Source organism: Elgaria multicarinata, chromosome 1 (assembly GCF_023053635.1).
Source record: "Elgaria multicarinata webbii isolate HBS135686 ecotype San Diego chromosome 1, rElgMul1.1.pri, whole genome shotgun sequence".
Taxonomy (NCBI): Eukaryota; Metazoa; Chordata; class Lepidosauria; order Squamata; family Anguidae; genus Elgaria; species Elgaria multicarinata.
The window spans coordinates 142,056,926-142,080,054 of NC_086171.1; the positions used below are offsets into that span (position 1 = coordinate 142,056,926).

Below are 23,129 nucleotides of genomic sequence, written 5' to 3' on the forward strand. Positions count from 1 at the left end.
GGCGCCCGGCTTCCCATTGCGCTGCCTCTCTAAGCCATTGGCGGAAAAACGCGGGCGGTCTCTGCCTTCAGCCCTATCTAAAGTATAAGAATCGATCGCCATCTTTGTTAAGGGCAATTTGCCCGAAAGAATGGCACCGCCTTTTCTACCCCCCCCCCCCTTCACGCTCGCTGCTGGCGTCAACCTTCCTTGATAGGACAAGGAAATCAGCTGACGAGCAAGCGTGTATACCAACATGGCCGCCTGGCAGGAGAAGCTGTGGTCAGAGAGCAAGAGGAAGAAAAGTAGCGCGACAGCTTTCTGGTCTGTGGGAACCTTGTGGCTGGCTTGTTTCACGGCACGGGGTGTGGCGGGTGGCGATCCTCCACTGAAGTGCGAAGACCTGCGAATCGGACAATATCCTGAAGTTGTGAGGATGCGAAGTGGTACCTGGTTACCATGGTGATGGGCCCTGCAATGGGGTGACGAGGGACAAAGGGGTTGCCGCCACTTTTCCTGGTAGAGCTCCTGTGATTTAAAGGCAGCATAGGTGGCAAATTTGCCAGTCTTTCGTGCCACTTCAACGGTATGCTAGGGAGAAGCTGCACCTGTTGAATCTCTGTCGTGCTGCTGGAAAAGACACAGTGCCCTTGCCTGAAAAAAGATGGTAGCTACAAAGAGGCAAGGCATGGGGGAAAGCTATTTGATGCATGGTGAAGGCATCAAGCAAGACTATCTGAAACCATGCAGTAGTTCAGATGTGTGGAAAAAAAATCTTTAGGCCAAGCAGGCGAAGGAATAAATAGTGACTTCTTGCACACACAGACCAAAATGTCTTTGATGTGGAGTTGTCAGATAATAAATAAATAAATATTGAAATATGGGATACACTGTTGTGGTTGCACTTTGATATTTTGAAATAACTTGGAGCATTTGCTACATTATTCGGGGCTGTGGTGTTCTGGAAGAAAGGAACACTGATAAAAATAATAAAATTAAAATAGTACAAAATAAATCAACTACTCTTCTGTTGCAAGATAAAAATCTGTGAAGAGAATCATTAACAAGTCAATGTTTATAAATATGTTGCCAGTACAATGTTTGGGGATTACAAAGCACTTGATTTGTAGAGAAGATTGCAAGGGGCCATTGACAAAGGAAATAATGAAGCGCACACAATTTCTGCAAGAATATCATTTAAGCTCATATAGACCATGAAAGAAAAAAAACATTACAGCTACTGGAAGCAAATGTTTTGCAAATCCTGAATGGCAAAGAAAGTAGTAAAATGTGATTGAAGTGGTTAATTCTAGTATTAATTATTTCAGTGCAGATGTAACTCCTCAACACGCAGCCCTATGTGTGTTTATTAGAAGTAAATCTCGCTGTGTTCAATTAGGTTTACTCCTAGCAAAGTGTGCATTCAGAAATCCTATGTACACTTTCCTGGAAGTAAGCAACATTAAACACAGTTAGACTTCTCAGTAAACATGTAAGAGTTTGAGCATAACTAAACGTTACAAAATACAGAGCTTCTGACTTTCTATTTTCCTTCCTACTCTCCTTTATAGTGTCTAGGTAAATGTTATTGTGGTGTGTGCCCACCCCTCTGATGTGAAGTGGAGGGCAGGACAGTGCATAGCATAGCAGCATCCTGTCACATCTTGTATTTGTCTTGCTGTAGATGGTATGAGGAAGAGGACAGAGATCTGGAGCAGGGGCAGCTCTGCGTGCCTTATAATGTCTAGTTAAGATGGTAGTTGTACATCTATCTATTTGAAGAGACATTACATCTTGTGTGCTTCTGTACTCTTATTTTTAGTGAGTAAAATGAGAAGGAAAACTGGCCACAGCTTCCTGTACATTTTTTAGTAGATAAAGCATTTATTGTGGTGCTATTGTTGAACTCTTGTGTGGAAGCTCAGCTTACATTTGTTACCTTTAACTGTTCAAACATATCTTTGTGAAGATCCTAAAATAGACAATGAGACACAAGAACCATTGAAGTGTACAAATCACACTGCATACGGTAAGGATTATAGCAGTAAGATTTTTGCTGTGCTTAATGCTGCTTATTATTTGACAAAATGCTACTAATTGTCAGGGTATATACACTAAGCCCCCGCTTCATTGATCAGATATGTTGTTTTAGTGATGATCAGAAACACTGCATACGGGGACTCTCCTCTGCAAAAGGTGGCCTAACATCATTTGTATTGGTTACATGTTTGATGCTCTTTATTTACTTAGGGAGCAATCCTATGTATCCTAGACAGTGTCTGTGGGGCCATAGGGTATTTCAGATTTCCAGCTCCAGCAGAAATCTGAAAACATGTAATTGGATTTTGGAGCTGAAAACTGGATCTCTGACTCCCTCTCCCCAGCCACCCCACTCACAGCACAGAGCAGAAAGTATCATGTCGGCTGCCTCTGTAAAATCACGAATGCAACCTCAGGGAAAGGGGTGTTTCAGTGGGAGGGAAGGAGACGGGAGAGGCCAGGATATTAACTTACTTGGAGCCTCTCAAGGTGCCTTCATTCCCTCTCCAAAACTCTTTTGCTAGATGGGCAAAAAAGCCTGTCTAGCAAAAATGCAGGAGGACAGGGAGGTGAAGACTGCTTCCATTGCTCCACATGCCCTGCATAAGATGCTTGTAAACTTCTGACTTCGGGAACTCATGTCCATTGAGGAAGCAATCCATAGGATTGCACCCTTAGGGTATTATGTCATCACCTTTGGTCACAAACTGTCTTCTATGCACCTTGATAGTAATTGGTAATAACTCTAGTAATGCTTGGCCATGTATATACTTTTAGCATAAACTAATAACACATATGCAAAGTTAATTTGTAAATGTTTTACTATACCTGCCAGTACCTTTTAATCTTAATTTGTAAAATTTGACATTAAAATATATTGCGATTTTTCAACAAAGGTTTTAAATTTAATCTGTGCTAGAATAATTATCTGTCATATTCTTCTCTGTGTTGTGGTAGCATCTTGATAGAAGCATACAAATACTTGTTTTGTGGTTTCTGTATTTTAGGGCCTTTCTGTAGAGTTCAACATAGAATGTTCTTGTTTTTATGTCCTCAGTTGCCTGTCTTCCAGCACCAAATACTACTTGTAAGGATTTCAATGGGAATGAAACTCAGTTTACTGGAAAAGAAATTGGATTTTACAAGCCCATAGAGTGTCGAAATGTGTAAGTGAATAATTATGCTCAGTAACGTAACGCCTGCACATGTAGTAAACTTTGGCTCTATTAGATTCATTAGAAAATTGTTGTCACCTTCTTATTTGAAGTGTGCTTTAGTTCTTTTCCTCTTGGTTCTGCCATAGATGAGAATGGAGGACTAACTGATAGCACATCTATTTTAATTAACTGTAATAAAACTGCATCACATATTTGGGGTCAGAACAGAATCTTTCCTCACCCTACCCCCAATAAATTTGGCTCTGGACACTTTAGACTACATGGATCTTATGGGTTACTTGTTTAACAGTTTAATCCTGTGCAGAGTTATGAAACAGTTGCTAAGTTTTTTTCTGCTTGCTATTTCTTTCTAATTTAATCTTATTTGCCATAATCTAGCTGTTTAAATCTTTATTAGATTTCAATATAGGAAACAAGATACAAAACTGCACATCAACCGTCTGAGGCAACCTCATTATTAAGTGGTCAGTGTTACCTGTAGTGACTAAAAGCAAAAGATTTTCTGGTTTGACTATATTATTGTTGTTATTATTTATTATTATTATTATTATTATTATTATTATTATTATTTATTACATTTATATACCGCCTCATAGCCGAAGCTCTATGGGCGGTTTATAAAACAATTCTGTACATTTCTAGTGAGAAGTAAGTCTCATTGAGTTCATTGGGGTTTGCTCCCATGAGTGATATAGACTGCAGCCATAATGACTTATTCCTTTGGATAAGTGTCTTTTAACAGAGTAGACAAACTTCTTTAAATTCAGTCTTGGCTATAAGCAAATATCCCAGAGCTTCCTGAGTAAGCCTTCTTTATTTTTTCCACTTTTTAAGGATGATTGTAAGCCTGAGGGTAGGGGCTGTCTTCTTTATTGATACATTGTAAGCCGCTCCGAGAGCCTTTTGGCTGAGGTGCGGGATAAAAATACTCTAAATAAATAAAATAAATAAATAAATATATAATATTTTTGTTATACTTTATACATTGTTTACCATTGTTCACAGAACACTAGGTTTTAGAGTGCAGCCAATTGAAAGGTATCCAGATTAAAACAGTAGTATTTCTACGCTCCAGTCACTGCAGCAGTAGTCAAATGTGTGGGGTGAAGCATTGCAAAATATGGTTTTATTCTGGGTTTGGGCTTTTTTGCAACAGTGTCTGACTGTTTTGGTTAATTATTTATTTGTTGTTTTCATGTAAACTTCTTTGTTTGCCTAAAAAGCTGAATATATAAATACACTGATAGCGTTGTATATGTTCCATATTCTGCTTTTGGAACTGAAACCACCCAGGTCACCTTAATAGATGAACTGAATTAGGAGATGGACAAGGGGAATGCATCCTTATTTATTTTCCAGGATGTCTTAAGCAGCTTTTGATCCTGTTGATCCTTCTGGGGTACCCTGCCAGGAGGGGACTTCAGTACACAGTATTAAAATGGCTCCTGTTCTTGGAAAGGAGGTCTCACAAGATGGTTGGAGATCACTGCTCAAACCCTTGGCCAGTGACTTACAGGGTGCCACAAAAATTCATTTTTGTATCTCATATTTTTCAACATCGACATGAAGCCCTTGAGGGAAACTGTCTAGAAATCTGGGCTTAGGTGTCATCACTTTTCAGTGTACTGATTATATCCAGCTCAATTTCATCAAATCCTACGAAAGTGAAGACTGCTAATGGACTGAATGGGAGATTTGATGGAGACTATTATTGAACACTGAAACTTAATCAAGATAAGACAGAAGTACAGTTGGCAGAAAAGTGGGAAAGCTTATCCAGAAGTAGGTTTCTGGATGGAGTTGCATCATCCTTAAATATCTGGTTAGCAGCTTGGAGGTGTTTCTGGGTTGGTACTGCTGCTTCTGGATGTCCAGATTGTGACAAAGTCCAAGTATGCATTTTACTAGTGCTGGTAGGTCAGCTGTGCACTTACCTGGAGAAAGCAGACTTGTCTACTGTTGTTCATGCTGCAACAACATCCAGATTGGACTCTGTGTGGGGCTGCCTTTGAAAAGTGCTTAGAAACTGAAAATGGTCCAATATGCAACAAGCAGACTTCTAAAAGAGCTAATATTTAACTCTGGGATTATTCCACCTTAATTTGCCAACAGTTTATTTCTGGACTCAGTTCAGGGTATTGGTGGTTCGATGGAGTCTGATCTCTGACTTTTGACGTACTGATTCAACACAGCAGTCTTAATGAGCTATATCTATGCATGGTCAGCACTTATCAACTAGAAACCTGCACAACAGACTTTGGATTTTTTGAAACCTACATTAGACAAAGATACATGGACCAGTGTCCCTGGTATCTTATACAAGTACTGCTTCCTGCACTTCTGCTTTTATGCTAAAGTACTGAATATGGATCAAGAGAACTTCCTGCATAGATATTACCACTAGAATGCACAAGTCAGTAGGTGATACATTTGGAAATAAACCATGGCACAATTACAGCCACTTTTTACCCATCGAAGTTAATTATTTGTCTTTTTCAGTTGATACGCACAAGCCACGTATGAACAATTCAAGTATGATGAAATTGTAGAGGGTCCCTTATTATTTGGTATATGGAGAATAAATCATGGAATGCTGGAAACTGAACTTTAGCTTTGCTACTGTCTGGGAAGTGGACCTCATTTGCTGGGCTCCACCACTTTGCCTTGACCATTTGATATTGGCTGGATTTAGTTTGGGAATAGGCCACAACAGGAGATGGCAGAAAGCTCTGTTGTGTATCTTTTCAACTGCCGCTGTTCTACGCTGTAGGCCTAGTGAGCAGTAAGGAGCACAGAAGTACTGAGCTAAAATTAGGCTTGGAGTTCTTCGTAAGCGCTCTTGTCTGTCAACTCTTTGAGAAGCATGTTGAATCGGAGCTTGTTGTCACCCATAACTCTTATGGTTACACATAGGAAAGGTATAACATGTGTCCAAAAAGTGGTATGATGCATTTTGAAATACTTTTTAAAAGTAGATCGAACCAGGATAGGTATGCATCCCTAATATAGTCACAACTAACCTATTCCTAGTACTGGTGTAGGATGTAGAAATCAGCTGACAGTGTCAACTCATTGACTCCATTCTATAAAAATGTTCATATTAAGCAAAACAGATATTACTGAACCTATATTTGAACCAGAAGAATGGCTTAATGTGAAATTTTGTTCAAATCCTGAGATGTTCCCTTGTTTGTGTTGAATTAAATTATTACAAATATGGTAATACTGCAAATTTTAATTCTGAAAATGTTTACTTCCATATGTATTTCTGGTCATATGTTGTTGGCCTTGAAGTTTGGCTGAATTTCCATTTCATCAACCTTTGAAGCTGTTAGATTCTGATGTTAAATTTCTAGTTAAATAGGCAACTGAACACTGTTTCAAATTCATTTAATAAGAATGATTTAACAAATTGGTTCAGCCACATTTTTCTCTTATTTCTGTTTTTAGAAATGGTTACTCCTATAAAGTAGCAGTAGCTCTGTCCTTATTTCTTGGATGGTTGGGAGCAGATAGATTTTATCTAGGATATCCTGCATTAGGTGAGTGTCTTTTTCTTTTAAATACTAGTCTGCAGTCCAGATCTATGGCATATTTATTAAGCTAATATATTAATAGCCCAGGGACTACAAGTATCATCCACATAGCAAATAAGGAGATCACCGAAAGATTATGATATATGTGTGTGTATTTGACCAAGCAGTTAAGAGGAAATATTAGATTTTGTATGCAGCATATTCTGTACAGCACCAAGTACATTGTTGGTGCTATATAAATAAATAATATTATAAAGTCCATCATTATTATTATTATTATTGCATTTTTATACCGCCCAACAGCCAAAGCTCCCTGGGCAGTTCACAAAAGCTAAAACCATTCAAAGTATAAAACAAACAGTATAAAAACATGATATAAAATGCACATTAAAAACTGATAGACATAAGCAGTGTTAACACATCAAGATGGTTTGTTTATTTTTATTGTATTTATTTACAGGGAGAGAGCTCCCTCAAGGTGATATATGAAATTAAAAACCAGAACTATTGCAAAAATAAAATACCAATAATACATTCAATACCAAATAATAAAATAGCAGAAACCATTAGAATTCTTCAACTCCAGACCAGTCATCAGTCACTTAAAAATTGTTTAATTAAAAGAAGATTCAAACAACCAGTTCTTAGTCCTGTTTAAAGCACTTAATGAGGTAGCCAGACAAACCTCCCAAGCAGGGGAGTTCTGCAATAACAGGGCCACACCAGTAAAAAGGTCTGTTCTTGTGCCGCCAATTCAGTTGAACTTGCTGGTGGGTAGCATCCTTTCAGACATAAGAGAAATTGAGAAGATTGTGGAAAAGCATCTACTAGTCCCAGGAAATACTCTGAACTTTCGTCAGAGAGTACTCACTGACATTTGAAGAACCATGTGCTTACAAGATAGGGTTAATGGATCCTTCAGTCATATTATGTTGCATGAAACAGCAAAGGGGATCTCCTGGTGCCATTTTTTCTTTGTCTTTTCCTTCACAGAAAGGACCCTATTTTAGAAAATCCTTTACAACAGGGGTGGGCAGAAGTTAGATCTTCAGTTGCTTTGGACTTTGACTCTCAGCATTCCTGACTGCTAGCCAACTTCTAGGGGTGCCTGGAAGCAAAACATCTGGAGATCATCTTTCTGCCCACCCCTGCTTTACAGTATATAGCACATGAGTGGTGGAGGTGAGCAGAATACTATGATCCTGATCGATTTCACCTGTCAGCTGATCCAACAGGAAATATATTACCAGGTGTCAGCACTGGGCATCTAAGACACCTGTTGGGTTCCTAAAATGCAAGCTACTATGCAGAAAATATTTTTAGGAATTCATTGATTTGATACTTCAGCATAAATGTTATAGTGGTGGAAAACCTGGTCTAAATTATGCCTGCATTGAGCAGGGGGTTGGACTCGATGGCCTTGTAGGTCCCTTCCCACTCTGCTATTCTATGATTCTATGTATCCCCGTATTTATTAAAGAATTGGCACATGTTGCTTTTTTCTGATTTCTGAATTCTTTTTCTGTGTCTCCAGTAAGTATTTTGATGGTAACTGCCCCTTCTGGCTTGAGATATTACTGGCAGCAGTAGTGCCTATGCTTTTATATGCTTGGCTAAACCTGTTTTAATTATTTATTTGCCCATATTTTTATAAGTGTAGCAAGCCTTGTGTCATTTGGGCTGGAACCCTTTCAGATTATAGAGTGTCATGTTGGTATTTCCCAGTGGACTACCAACCCATTAAGTCTGTCACTCCTCTGCATGTTAGACAAATAGTCAGTTCTGGGACTCTAGTGTATTATTATAGCACTTACAAACATAGAACTCTCCAGCATAAGCAAACAGCTTGTTCCAAAGCCTTTCCTAAATTGTCATAACCTTGCTTTTTACAGCTATTCAGTGCTATGTTAACACTTCCCTTTCATCACTTTTGTCTTATCTGCTCTCTGGACAGGGACAATGTCATTTCTGAGTTCTACACAACACCAGGCAGTCTGTTAGAATTAAATAAATCTAAAATACTACTGGAATTGCTAGTACATGCATCTCTGTTATTAGTCTTTGGATGTAAGCAGTTTATAAGGACAGAGTTGTTTGTCAAATACATTAAAGCGCACCATAACACAGGTCTTAAGGTAGCAGTGAACGCTTTTTATTGCTTTCCAGTTTTATTTATACAAACAATTTGAACGCTGCCTTTATGAAAAATGACATTGAAGGTGGCTTAACAAGATTCCATGCAAATGCCAGCCAGCATAAAAGGAAAAACAGCAAAGATAATAATGTGCCCTTATACAAAAAAAGAAGACCAAATCAGCAATTAACTAATTTATCAGCTAGTAAACCATCTACAGATCAAACCAGGGAGATGAGCTTTGTGAAATCAACCATACACTACAATTAATTGTACTGGACTACCAGAGAAAAACTTCCATAGGTCTGAGTAAATAGAATATCCTTTGCCTGGTATGTAAAGGATAGTAGTGAAGGTGTCAGGCTGCCTTTCCTTGGGAGTGGGGTCCACAGTTGGCTTCAACCACAGAAAAGATGACCTGTCTAATTTCCACACCTGATGGCACCTGGAGAAGGGCTTCAGATGAGTATCTCTTTTGCTAGACAGGTTCATATGGGAGCAGGTGCTCTTTTTAGGACACTTATAGTGCAATCCTATGCATGTCTACTCAGGAGTAAATCTCATTGAATTCAGTGGGACTTGCCCTCAGGTAAATGGGTATAGGATTGCTGCATAAGAGTTTTATAGATCAAAGTACCACTTTGAATTGTGCCTAGAAAAAAAAACTGGGAGCCACTGAAACTCCTAATGTATAATATGGTCACCCTAGTGATTCCTTATCAACAGCCCAATGTTCTAAATCCGTTGACGTTTCTGAGGACATTAAAGGCAGTCCCACATATGCATTACGGTAATTAAGAGTGGATATTTCTAAACCATGGATAGCTTATCCCTTTCCAGGATGAGATGTAGTTTTTGCCTAGGTGAATAACCAGTGCTGCTACAAATTCTGAAAGGGCTTTCTCCAACATAGCTTCATTGATGTCACTGCTCCATTATGTATATACAGTCTCAAAACTAAACACAGTTATTAAAGGTTATATAAGAACCAGGACTATATATGACACTTAAATAACTTGAGTTATGATTTGTCATACGCTACATTTAGTGTGGTTTGCTGGTATCTTGGTTGTTGGGAACTTTTAAAAGATTTTAAAACTGCAAACAATATCAACTGTGTTCAGACAACGCATGTGAAGAGTTCTTATCTAATAAGTGGACTTTCAGGGATCTGAATGATAAAGTGCTTTATTTTCAAATATGTTCTGCTTCTCTAGGCCAAATTAGACATGGGGGGATCTACACTACTGCTTTAAAGCGCTTTATAACAGTTCTGACAACTGTTGGGGCCCAGGACACACTGCATATACAGGTTTCAAAACGTTTTCAAAGTGCTTTAAAGCGCTTTAAAAGCTGTCGTGTAGATCCCCCCATGATGAACTTCACAAAATTAGCAATTTCTGGATTATTTTCTTTAAAGAAAAGGTCATTTTGGGGAGCTCATTTATGGTTGTCCTAATCTGCAAAGCTGCTATTTGCACAAATCTTCCATTGGCATGATTGGGAACTTTTCCTTCCAATGAAAATAGCAGGCACAGTAAGAGTGGGGAACCAGATTGGGACTACAGCAGTGGAAAAGAATAAAAGCCCCCCTGCCAAGGTCTTAAATCATACTGGGTCCACCACACACCTGCTGTTTATTTTTTAAAAGGCAATTAAAATTGCTAATTGCTGGAATGGCAGCATGTCTACTTTGACTTTCTGTTGCATGGTTTCTAGAGATAGTGACTTGAGTTTATTGTATCTATTTCATTATAAGTGAATCCCATGATGAATCCCTTATTTATTTATTTATTTATTTATTTACATTTATATACTGCCCCATAGCTGAAGCTCTCTGGGCGGTTTACAAAAGTTAATGTTCCTGCTCAGTTGCTAAGATAGTCTTTGTAAGCTCTTCTCTGGGTGCTGTTGCCCACAATGGTACATTGGGTGTCTACCAGGGGTAGAGCCTTCTCTGTAGTGACCCCCCCATCTATGGAATTACATTCCCAGGGAGATCCACCTGGTGTCCTCAATAGAATATATTTAGATGTCAGGTTAAGACCATCTTCTTTAAGCAGGAATTTAATAATCTGTTCCTTTATTAATTTTGCTGCTGTTTTCTCAGTGTTTTTAATGTTTATCATGATATTTGTACTATATTTTATTTATCTTTTGTTTATCGTGTTATTACAGTTTGGTTTTATGATTGTAATCTATAAATCATTGGTTTTGTGATTGTAAACACAAAGGCATTTGCCAGTTGGGTGGTATACAAATCTAATAAATAAATAAATAAATGGTTTTGAAGATAGATTTTGTGGCGAAGGATGAATGAATTGATCTTTTAGTTCATTAATAGTTTAATTCTGAAGAGACCCAGATGGATTGATTCTGTAATTGCAGATTATGGAATAATAGCATTGTAGGACCTCAGGGTCCATTAATCCAATGTCCTGCTCTAAAGAGAACCAGGAGTAAGAAGGCTCCTTGGAAGGAGCATCCTGGCTTTGCCCCTAAGATGTGCAAAAATGTTTGCATGCCTGCTCATGTTTCTTTTGTATGGAAGTCCTTTATGGGTTGAGGTGTAAATTTATAGTCTGGGTCAGTGTATATGCAGTGTATATGCCAGTTACCTACAGTATTTTGCTATTGGTAGCCCCAACAGAGACTCTCCTTGCGAAATGGAGTTAAAGAGTTGCAGGTCTTGTATGAAACTAACTGGAAAACTGTCCCTGGTGCATACATTGGCCTGTTTTCCTGCAGCTCTTCCTCCAAACTGTTCTTTACTTTTAGGGGAGTTCAAATACTCTGTTTAGCATTTTGTTTATGCAATGTGTGTATGTTGATAATGGGCAGTTACTGATAGCAAAGTACTGAAAATGACTATTTTGCTGTTTATATACTCCTTCAGGATAACATCAAAGTGCTTTTAAGGAATGAAAGCTATTTGAATAAACTATAATATAGTATAATATTCATTCATTCATTCATTCCAGTCTGGAAACTGTAATAATCTAAAACACAAATGCTCAAATGTGTAATTGTCACTTTATTCACAGGTTTGTTAAAGTTCTGCACAGTAGGGTTTTGCGGAATTGGTAGTTTGATTGACTTCATTCTGATTTCAATGCAAGTAAGTTCACAGCATCAGGATAAAAGGCATTGGACAGAATTCCACAAGGATCTTATGCTAACCCGGTAGAATTGTTGACTTCTTTTGTTTGAACAGTGGACTCCCATTCCATATTACAAACTGCCTTTTAAAGTCCCTTCAGTTTCAAGAACAATTTGCCATAAGGTCTGTGGGATTGCTGTTGGGTTGTTTTTGGTTTTTTTTTTTTTTTTTTTTTAAGTATAACAAGTTTCACTTCTTGTGGGAGGAGGGTTGAGGGGAATTCCTACCACCTTTTTTTTAATCAATAGCTGGGTATGGATGATCAGGGGGAATAATGCAGCGTTGGTAATTTCCCCCGTGCATGCCGGTCACACCACCAGGATTACTGTAATTACCTGTGCCATGGCTTGCTGTGTGGTTCAAACCTGTGTGCGGTGCTGGCATACTAACTTCTCACCCACCCTACAAGCTATGGCTTGCAATAGGGGTTGTAGAGTGGGTGAAAAGTAATTACGCAGGTCCTGCGTACTGGGTTCAGACAATACAGCAACCCTGTGATTCAGTGCAAGTAATTATGGTGATCCCATTCATGTGACCAGCATGCATAGAGGCAGGGAAAACAACACTGCAGATCATCCAAAGCCATCCAATGTATTACTGATTTCTGAACAATAGTAGTTACATAACCATATAATATTTGTGTTATTTCTTCTCTCCCTGTTTCCCCATGCCTCTGTCATTACTGGGGAAAGTGAATAAATAGGATTGAGAAAAGGGGAGTGGCAAAGGGGGGAGGGAATGACAGATAAAACCTAAGAGCCTTGGTGGCCCGGAAGAGTATGTGAGATGTTCCTGTATTTCAAATTTCTTTTTCTCTTTCTCTCTCCAAGACAACATATTTTGATCCAGTATGTTCTCAATCCTATCCCCTCAATACTTCTGGGAATTTTGCCTTCTGGGCCTGTAGTATGAGGCATTTGCCACTACTAAAGGCCCAGAGATCCATACCTCTTGACTCTTATTTAGGGCCCATATCACAGAGATCTAGCTGAGAAACCCAACATTAAATCCACAGTGTATGCCAATCTGGAAATATATGCCTTGCCATTCCCTTCCATATGGCTGAGATGACCAAGCACTGTCAAATCATATCTGTTAAAGGTGCCTTCAGTGACTCATACCTTCAACAATGGGTTAACCTTCACCAGTCTGACTGGTATCCAGTAGGTCTTATTGGATGAACTGTAATTGCCAGTCAACTCATGTATTTAAAATATTAAAGACAAAACAATTTCTATTCACCTGAAAGGATTCACTTTAGCTTCAAATTCCACACCTCATGGCTTCTAAATATATTCTCCCTGAACCAGTAACCAGTGTTACCAATACAGAAATGTGGCAGAAAGTCTTAATACTTGTAGGTTCACCATTTTTGTAAGGATTTCTGGGCTGGCAGATAGAACTTTAGGGCCAAACAATTTTGCTCTTGGCACTTGCTGGTATGTTGCATGTTGGTAATTAATACACGTCATCTGCTAATGTTCACACTACCTTGGCTGAAAATATGGTAGGACGTTTTGAGTAGTGGAACTTGCAACATATGAATTTTGCATCCACCAGCTCATGATGGGTTCTAGGACAGAGGATTTAAGAACAAGTTTTAAAACTATTGTAGGCCAGAAAGATGCTACTCTTGTCTTAGACTCCAGAGGGTTTGTGTGAAAATAATTTAATGTTTTGAGACGTTGCTCAGTTTGACCCTGCACAAGAAGTATATAGATGTTGTATACAATTTAGAACTCCAGACATTTGATCCCTTTGATTTAAATTACATGTCCAAGCTGCTCTCAGCATCTGTATATAGCTACTGTATGTTAGTATTCAGGAAAAACTGATGCAACGTTAAAAAACTGTATTTAGTAACTATGGGCAGCAGCTAATGTTGCCTGCGAGCTAGCACAATGGGAAACTAGTAGATTCTGAAGAAAGCAGGGAATGCTTGTTTCCAGAATGAGGCAGATCCGTGAAGCTTGCGCTAATCTGTCGCTTTCCAGGATCTACTGTCCTGCTCGTTTCTAGGGATGGTTTAGGAAGTGCCGTCTTCCTGTAGCATTACTGGTGTGTCTCGCCAGCAGAGCAGAAACTTCAGGAACTGCAGTAGCAGTATTGGATGCTGCCTATTTTTATATTCCCCTTCATTTTAAGATAATTGGGTGGCATGCAACATGTAATAATAAAAAAATCTTAATATAAATAAATACAATAAAACAACAACCTCGACTACAACAATCAAAGACAGGCAATACAGGAAATAGACATTAAACTATTGGAATGTTATTTCACAGCAATGTTATTTCACCTGGCCATAGTTATAGAATACATACCCCCAAAAGCTGAATTCAGTAATCCCATATAATACTGTGTTTGAAATTTTGTCTTGCCATTTTAGGTAAATGAGTTTGTGAGATTTCAGGGATGGCTTAAACACTTCTTAAATCATAGATTATACAAATGTTTTAATGTTAACATTTTTAAAAGAAGCAGAGATAATCTTTTTGGTTAGGCTTTTTTTTTAATTAAAGGACAGAGTATTGAAGATGAGAAGAGGGTTTATAAAAGGGAAGGTGTCGAGATGAACTTGGCACTCTGTATTTATTTGCTAAATGGTGAAACTGCTGCCTAGTAAAACCATTTGACTTGTACTTGATTTTTTAAGAGTTGGTTCACCCATCGAGTTGCATCCACTGGGCTCTCCAGAAATTGCTAGAAGGGGTATAACAATCACGTGTAAATGAGTACTTGTATACTTTTCTTTGACAGATAGTACTGCATATTCTCTTGGTGACATCACCAAATGAGCCCTAGGACAATCTAAGTATAACTTATCTGCTAGTGAGTCACTTCACAAATGTTTAAAACAGAATTCCAGTCATATTAATTTTAATCTGTTTTATGTTTTTTGTAGCTCTAATAAGAAATGTTATGTCTTGCTGAGGGTGGGGTGATGGTTTTCAGGAGTTCATTGTGATATGCACTGTTCAAAATAGATTTTTTAAAAATGATAAACTTTAGAAACTGTAAACTTGTAATACTTTCTTTTTTAGATCGTGGGACCTTCAGATGGCTCTAGTTACATCATAGATTATTATGGAGCAAGACTTACCAGACTGAGTATTACCAATGAGACATTCAGAAAACCTCAAGTATACCCTTAAACCTTCCAGTAAGTCCCCTTGATCTGGGTAAATGAAGGATTCCATTGTTGGAACTTATTATTCCATTATAATTGTAACTTATTTGTATAAAATTAAACATGTTGGGCAAAAAAATGGAACATGCCAGGCTGTGCTTCTTTCCTTCCTTTCAGTGAGGGTTGCTAGAATTACCTGGAAAACCTCATAGTTTAACAAATTGGTTGTAAACCAATTATCCTTATTGCATGTACGTAATGTGGGGGTGTGTGTCTTGCTTCTTTTGTCATAATCAGCCCCCAGCTGCTTTTTAAACTTGGGTAAATTTATACAGCAGTTCATGACAAGATAAAAAGGGAATAAGAAAAGCCCTTCTACTTGCATATATGTGCCTTTTTGTAGAATCAACCCCTGGATACTCACCTAAATATTCTTCTGGGAATATTTGTACGGTGCAATTGTCCATTTTACTTTTTTATGAAATGTAGAATCCTTGTATGAGTAAGATTAAACTATCCAAACGATATTTGTCAAGGAACATTAGAAGAAACAGCTTTGTAGTTTAGAGTTTAATTACACAACTGTGATGACTCTCTATGTCATGCATATTCTACAACACTTTAACTTCTTGGTCAGTACCTATGAAATCTGATGCTTTACGTTTTTTATTTGGTCTACCATGATATGCGGTTGAAAAGCTAGTGCAATCTTCTGCTCCATAGGATGATCTTGTTCTTCCAAATGTTTTTTCTTAGCTCTTTTGCAAGATCAGTTGTCTGCCAGTTAACTAGTATTTTCTTGGTTCCTGAGGAGGGCTGCTTATTTCAACACAAATCTCAGACTATGATCCAGTGAACTGCATGCACAGCTTGGACCCGCTATCAGCTATAGGCAGCAAAGAATTATGTGCATAAGCTGTTTTACAGCTAAGAGTGGTGATACCGTAATAGTGTTGTTAGAGCGCTTATTCCATGGACTGTACTTCTGCATATTTGCATGGTCTATTATGATTTTTTAGTTTCTTGATTAGTTTCCTTAGGGGTTCAGCCCTTGTCTGTATTAACAGAATTTCCATATAATCCCCCTAATTTTCCATTGCATAAAAAGATGTCATTGTTGAGGTTAGGAAGTTAAGTATTCAGTCTTAGTCTCAAAGTAAATTTGCTTATTATCCTGCCTCGGTAAGGCAATTACAATAAACATATCTAGTTGTTGTGTAACTTCCAATATGTATTAAAGTCTTAAAATGTTTTTATATGGACTAAATCTAATGTTATGCAAGCGGATTTCCAATCATGTAATGGGAGTTTCCCTTTCCCTCTTTTCCCCTGCAGTCCTCCGCTTGCCTCCAAATCTCCAGAGGCTCCTCCAATTTGGGGTTCGTGTGGGTGGTTGCAGCTGAGATGGGAAATTTGATCCACCAGCAATGTCCATTCCATTGGTGGAAGGACACCTTCTTGCATATAACCCTCTGTGATGAAATATTTTCATCAAGAAGACAATCTGCACCTAGATGGCCCTCATGAGATAATCAAAGTTATCTCACTTCCCAAAAGAAAATACTTCAACTCATTTAGGATGCAATCTTATGCATGTAGAATTTTTTTCTGTCTAAAGAACTCCCACCATGCCCCAGCTAGCTGTCTAAACATGCATAAGATTGCACTGGAAGTATGTGCTTAGGCTTTAGCTTTAGGGAGCCATTCTGCAAATAAGGCAATGGCCTCAATGAAATGTTCCGGACACCTTCCACAAATCAGGTTGTGGTTTATGGTGGTCTCTTATTTCCCAAAGCCCAATTTGGGTAGACCATCTGTCCTTTCCTAACCGAATTGAACTACTACTTTGGTAATATTTTTTAACACTAGTAATCTGGCTTGATTTAGCCAAGACAGCACAGTCTAGGGCAGAATATGTGATAGAATATAACTTTTGCACTGGATTTTTGTAGGGCCAGTTTCCTGGCTTGTAAAAGTAAACCGGAATCGCACATAGTCAAAGGGCAATATTGGATTACATGGGGTCATATGTATATAGTCATTCTATAATAAAATGTCTACAAGTCTAGGCAGCCATTCTATGAATAAGGCAAAGTCCTCATTGAAGGACACAAATCCACTCATTAGGGCCTTCTGCCCCATACCTATGATGAACAGAACACACACTGTACACACATGCCCCTACCCCAAGCCCTTTTTGTGCTGTGGTTTGGCAAAAGTTAGAAAAAGTGTCTCTCTCTTCTGGGCAGTGGCAGAGATGCTTTTAATTATCTTCTCTGTAGTGAATCAAGCCAAGATTTGTGGACCCCTGTTTGAAAAGATTACAAAGCTTTGACCCATTTGCCTCTTGTTTCCTGTAGGTGGAGCCAAACGCCATAGCTGAATAACCTTAGGCCAGTTGAAGCTTAGTGTATTGCAAAGCTCGGCATGGATACTGCGTCTGTCTTATCCCATACTGATTAGTGAGACCAAGGGAACTTCTACTTACGCTAAATTCTCCTTCAACCTCAGGTGTTTATGGTAGGAAGCAAAGGGAACACTTTTTAACCCAGTGATACATTCTGAATTCTCTGCTGCCAGCTGGTTCTCCATCATTTATTATCAGACGTTTAAATCTTGAAGAATCATAGACTCAGTGGTTGTGTAAAATGCATCAAATTTCTAGACTGTATTTGACAATATTAAAGATCAGGTTCTATTAGTACCATATAAATTTGTTTTTGAAAAGGTTTACAAAAGAACAGATACTTTAATCCTACTTTATATCTGAATTTTTATGTATCACAGCATCCAATTAGAATTATGCTCTTTTTCAGGCTTCTCCACTAGAAAAAAATATAGTGATTGAGTCTTTTTTTAAATAAAAAGCAGCATGGGAAAAGGCTGAGCTCTGAATTTGATTATGTTTGGTTTCATAATTCTGCCAATCCACTGGCGTTAATCTCAGAACATGCCCATGTTTGACAGCTGGAATAACTCTGCTTTTCCTTTTCAAACCTAAGTATATTTTCTCCAAGCACAAATGAAGCTCACCATATATGCGAAGCTGCCTTATAGGGGGATTCAAGATTTTTGCTATGGCTTCCCCAGTATTGTCAAGTCTGGCAACCGGTATCAAGGAAGTCTTGTGTCAGTTGAAGGTCTCATCCAGTGATCTTCCTCAGCCCTGTTGCTTGAGATTCTTTGGTTGGAGATGCTGGTACTACTATCCATGAATCCTTGTACTTCTGTTTGTTCACTTTTGCTCCAAAAGTGGTATATGAGACAACTGAAGTAAATGATCCATGGAAATGCTAGGTTTCTGAGTAGCATGTAACATCCTATGTTCTTTGGAAGATGTGACAGGGTTGTATTTTATACATTGAGAAACAGGAGACAAAGGCCTAATCTACACCAAGCAGGATATTGCACTATGAAAGCGGTATATGGTATGTGTCAATGGTCCCCAACAGTTGTCAGGGCACTTCAGTAATGCTATAAAGTGGTTTAATTTGTTTTTAACTGCATATTTATTGTTTTATACTGTATGGTTTTATCTGTACGCCGCTCTGAGATCTTAATGATATAGGGCGTGATATAAATGTTTTAAATAAATAAATAAAATAAATAAAGCAGTAGTGTAGCTCCTGCCTTTTATATACCGCTTTCATTGTGCAATATCCTGTTTGGTATAGATTAGGCCATGGATACCTTTTGTGTAAAACAGGAGGAAAGGATTGAAAATGCATTTAGACAGATGCTACACCACACAATGGATGGTGTGGATCAGTTGGTGCCCTGTGGTTTCTCCATACATTTTGTTGCAAATAGACAACAAAATATTCTGCTAGGATCATATTAAATAGCAGTGGCTACTCCGTCTGACACGTATGCCGACAGGCAAATGTGTAACTTCAAGCAATCTTTGCTTGGTGAATGAAGTAGGCTTAATTTTTTAAGCTACAACTGCCATCTGTACAAAGGCATTCCATTCCATTCAATTTAATTCTTTTTCAAAGTACACTTTTAGAACTACTACACTTCTTAACTGTGCCAAAGGCAGGTAGGACCAGTTGCCTTGCAATGGCTCACATGTTCATTTTACTGCTACTGGTATTTTTCTGTAGGCACAATAAGCTTATGCAATAACTGTATAAATGTTCCTAGACTCTGGGTAGGCAACCTGGTGCCCTCCAGATGTTTAGTACGACAGCTATCATCAGCCCTGGCTAGCATTACCAGTAGTCAGGGATTATGTGAGTTCTGGTCCAAAACACCTTGAGGGTGCTGGGTTGCTTAGCCCTGCTTTGAGTTTTAGACTGTGACAAAGGGCAAGGAGAAGGAAATTGAGTTTAGCTAACCCACTGTCAAACCATGGGACTGTGCATTACAAGCAACCAGGTTGCTTCTAACACTACCAATCAAAAGACATTGTGCAACTATTCTGTCTTTCTCTCTTAATGGATTTTCTGTCGTAAGGAAAAAGGCAGTGGGAAAACACAGGAGGGTTACAAATGGAAGATGACAGGAGGGCCTCCTGTAAAATCTCATGATTAGGCAAGGTAATTTTACAATGAAAGCCTCGTCTGGAAGCACCCCGTTGACAAAATAATCTTTTAAGCATGTAGGGGGGGAAAACTGTGTTTGGGATGGGTATGTGACCCTACAAGGGAAGCTGCAGTGTATGCCCTTCATATAACCAGCCTTCCGAACTCATGATCCTCCAAATGGGAGGAGGAAGATGGAGGAGAGAGAAAAGGTGAGGACAATCTAAGCTTCCTTGATGTTAATATGGAGCCATTGTTGTTTAGGCATTGAGGAAGCAGAATGTTTGATCCTGTTCCTGCCTGGGGAAATAAAGAGGCTACAGTCATTGGTTCTTTGGCTACGCTCTGGATTCCTAGGAGGCACGAGAATGCTATACAAACTGTATTCTTTCATACTTTGCAGTGGAGACTATGAATGTGCTTTCCAATTGATAATTAGGCAGGAATTTATTAATGTGTTATTTCTTTCAGAGTTCAACTCTACTCCCTCCATACTGGTGTGAAGAACATGCCTGAATAATAAATGATGCAAGGAGACTGTCTTCAAAGCACATGTTTTGATTGAAACATCTGGATCATCAACACTCTCTGCACAAGCTAAAAGTAGCAGCCTACTTCATCACATAAACTACTGGTTACACAAAAGGAGTTAGGATCTTGTGCCATGGTTTTTAATAATAACTAGCCTTGTTGAGAAGAGGACAATGACTTGCCTTTTAAGTTATTTTGTTAAATAAGAATAAAGAGTGGACATAATTTATGAAATATACATCAAGTACTGTACAGTGAACTAAATACAAGTTGTATAAAAACTGAAAAGTTTGTGTGTGGACGTACAGGGAAAGGCGGGAAGAAATGACCTCACATTCAGCATCCCTTTCCCTATTGCTCTTTAAAAGCAAGAAGAGAATTCAAACAAAAAAAAATGTTGTTTTACAGATGTACCAAGTTCCAGCTCATTCACTCCCTCCCTTGCATCTAGTACATCCTGTACTTTTGGCAACAAGTTGACTGGATATTTAAAAGCTGCGAACTGCTCTGAAAGTTTCACATAGTGGGTTATGGGCCATGTGTGTTTGATCAAAATTCAATTACTGTGCTGTGCCAGGCTTGGAAACCTATCATTGCAAGTTATGAAGTATGACGAAATAAGCTACTCTAATTGGTTCAGTATGGGGAGCAGTCTCAACCAAGCTTGTTATGATAAATAGCTTCCTGTGTTAAAGGTTCTCTGGAGCTTAAGTGTCTTGGCTCACCTCCTTCAACAGAATAAGAATATTGTTCCCCAGAAACGCTTACATCACTGTCCCTCTTCCCAATTCAGAATCAAACGTTTGTAGCAATTTCATCTAGCTATTCTAGAAGAATTTAAACAATGGCCATATCTGTCATTTCCCTTGTCTTCCATTCTGTCACGTCTCCTTTCAATCAAAGTACTTTGAGTCCCGTGTATGCAGTGATATAAAGAGTATTTTAATATTTCAACACAACTACTGTTATTGGCAATTCCTCTTTTGTTGGCTATGTTGCCACTTGGGAAATTGGAACTGTTGTTCAAAGTTGAGCCTGCTTTATGAGAGTTAAAATAAGAGGGAGAATGCATTGTGGCCATAAACCTAGATCTGCAGTTGTTAAACAGATGACTGAAAGTGAGCTCAGTTCCATAGATAAGAATACTCACTTCATAATTTTAGGAGGCTTATGTACTGAAAGTAGTTTTGTTCTGTTATCCTTGTGTCACAGTAATAGCCAGCAGTGAAGGATAGAGCACAGAACAATCTCTGGCTACTGTATGTGTATGGTAGACGACACCATTCACTGGTGTGTCAGAATGGTTATCTCATAGTCTCAAACCACTTTAGAAGGAGGATGTCAGATATTTTTTGTGTCTGCCATTTTTGTTAAGGGGTAGCTAGGGAAAATATGGACCTTTTTAGTGTCTTTAATAGTTTGACTGGCTGGACTCAAATTAGTTATATGAGTAGGTCATAATCTAATGATGAAAACATACTAATGCTGTTACGCAGGTACCATTTGTTTTCTGAACTTTGATCCCATCATAGCTTGCCATTATATTTAAATGTCCTGTTTAACCTTCTGCTGAAAGATGTGCGTAATGCTGAAGTCGGCATTTCCAGCTTGTACTAGATCTACTGCAAAAAAAAAAAAACCTCTCAATTTTAAAAAGCAATCTCCTTAGTCATCACTTAATCAAGCAATGACTAAGTGCAGCAATACAAAATTAGGGGGAGGGAAACTTGGTACAATAAATGTAGGCATCCGTATCTGAGTCAGATGAGAAATAAATCTTGCCATTGCTTTTGTAAGTAGGATGTGATCAAATAGTTTAGGATGTGGGGAGGGAGTATATAATGTAAAATGTCCTTAGCCTGAATATTGCACTGTGTAGGTTTTGGGGGTTTGGGGTTCTTTTAAAACAATAGCAGGTAGATGACAGTAATCATGTTATGGCTTTTAATAAAGTTCCTTCAAGTAGTAACTTTACCTTTAAAAATAGAATGTGACTGTAGGCACTTATGCTAATCTTCCTTTTGGCAAATCAGCTTTTTTTTTGTATTGAATCTCGCTTGATTGAATAGCACTGGAGCTGCCAGAGTAAATGCTATTATCAATGTACAGTAATTAAGGAAATAGTCCTTGTCACTCGAACAGCGTCCAGGCTGTGCCTGCTGTAATAAAGTTAAATGATAAAGAAATCTCTTTAAATAAAGTGCAGCTACTGGAGTGTGGTTACTTCTGAAATGCAGTGGAACAATGCAGTGGAGAATTATTGGTGATAGGAAAGTATGCCCACTGAACACAATGTGAATGTAGATTTATAAAACATATAATTAGATAACATTAAATGATTAATCTCTTGATTTAGAGCTACGGAAGCATATTTTAAACTTCCATCTCTAAAAATTGAGAGGCTCAGAACTCATTTGTGTTCCTTGCTCTTATGGCTCTTCAAAGTATACTATGTGCTCTTTTATATTTTCATGTGTATTTGCAAGTTGTACAACTTGAATTTTGTCAAACTGGCTTGTAGGGTGATATTTAATCTACCATATTCTAGAGAATTAATGTCTCCGATTTAAATCTTAAGGATATTGCATGAACATGTGAAGCTGATATCAATTATGATTCAAAATGTGGTTTTCGTCTAGGGTAGTTTTTGCATATCAAATGTTTTCTGCCACCATGATAGTTATATGTGATTTTTGTATTTAGCATACAAACTAATGAAGAACTTACCCTGAAAGCCTGTACTTGTCAGTCATCATCATGAAGATACTACTAGCAGATAATATCATTGGCATTGCAGTCTGAACCAAGGAGATTAAAACCAGTAGTGCGTGATTTTCAGAAATGAAGATATATGTCATTATTTCTCCCAAGAAAGCTTGGGTGAGTAACTAGGACTCATGTAAACTGGCTGAAAG

At 38.3% G+C, this 23,129-nt stretch overlaps 1 protein-coding gene across 1 annotated transcript; it reads left to right on the forward strand.

The window, feature by feature from the left end:
- Positions 1 to 215: 215 nt before the first annotated feature.
- Positions 216 to 23,056, forward strand: TM2D1 (TM2 domain containing 1). The gene is made up of 7 exons (XM_063138111.1): positions 216 to 396; positions 1,935 to 2,008; positions 3,077 to 3,185; positions 6,648 to 6,739; positions 11,912 to 11,985; positions 15,072 to 15,190; positions 20,155 to 23,056. The coding sequence occupies exons 1-6, from the start codon at positions 236 to 238 to the stop codon at positions 15,180 to 15,182; spliced, it is 621 nt and encodes a 206-aa protein (XP_062994181.1). The 5' UTR covers positions 216 to 235; the 3' UTR covers positions 15,183 to 15,190; positions 20,155 to 23,056.
- The last annotated feature ends 73 nt before the right edge of the window (positions 23,057 to 23,129 follow it).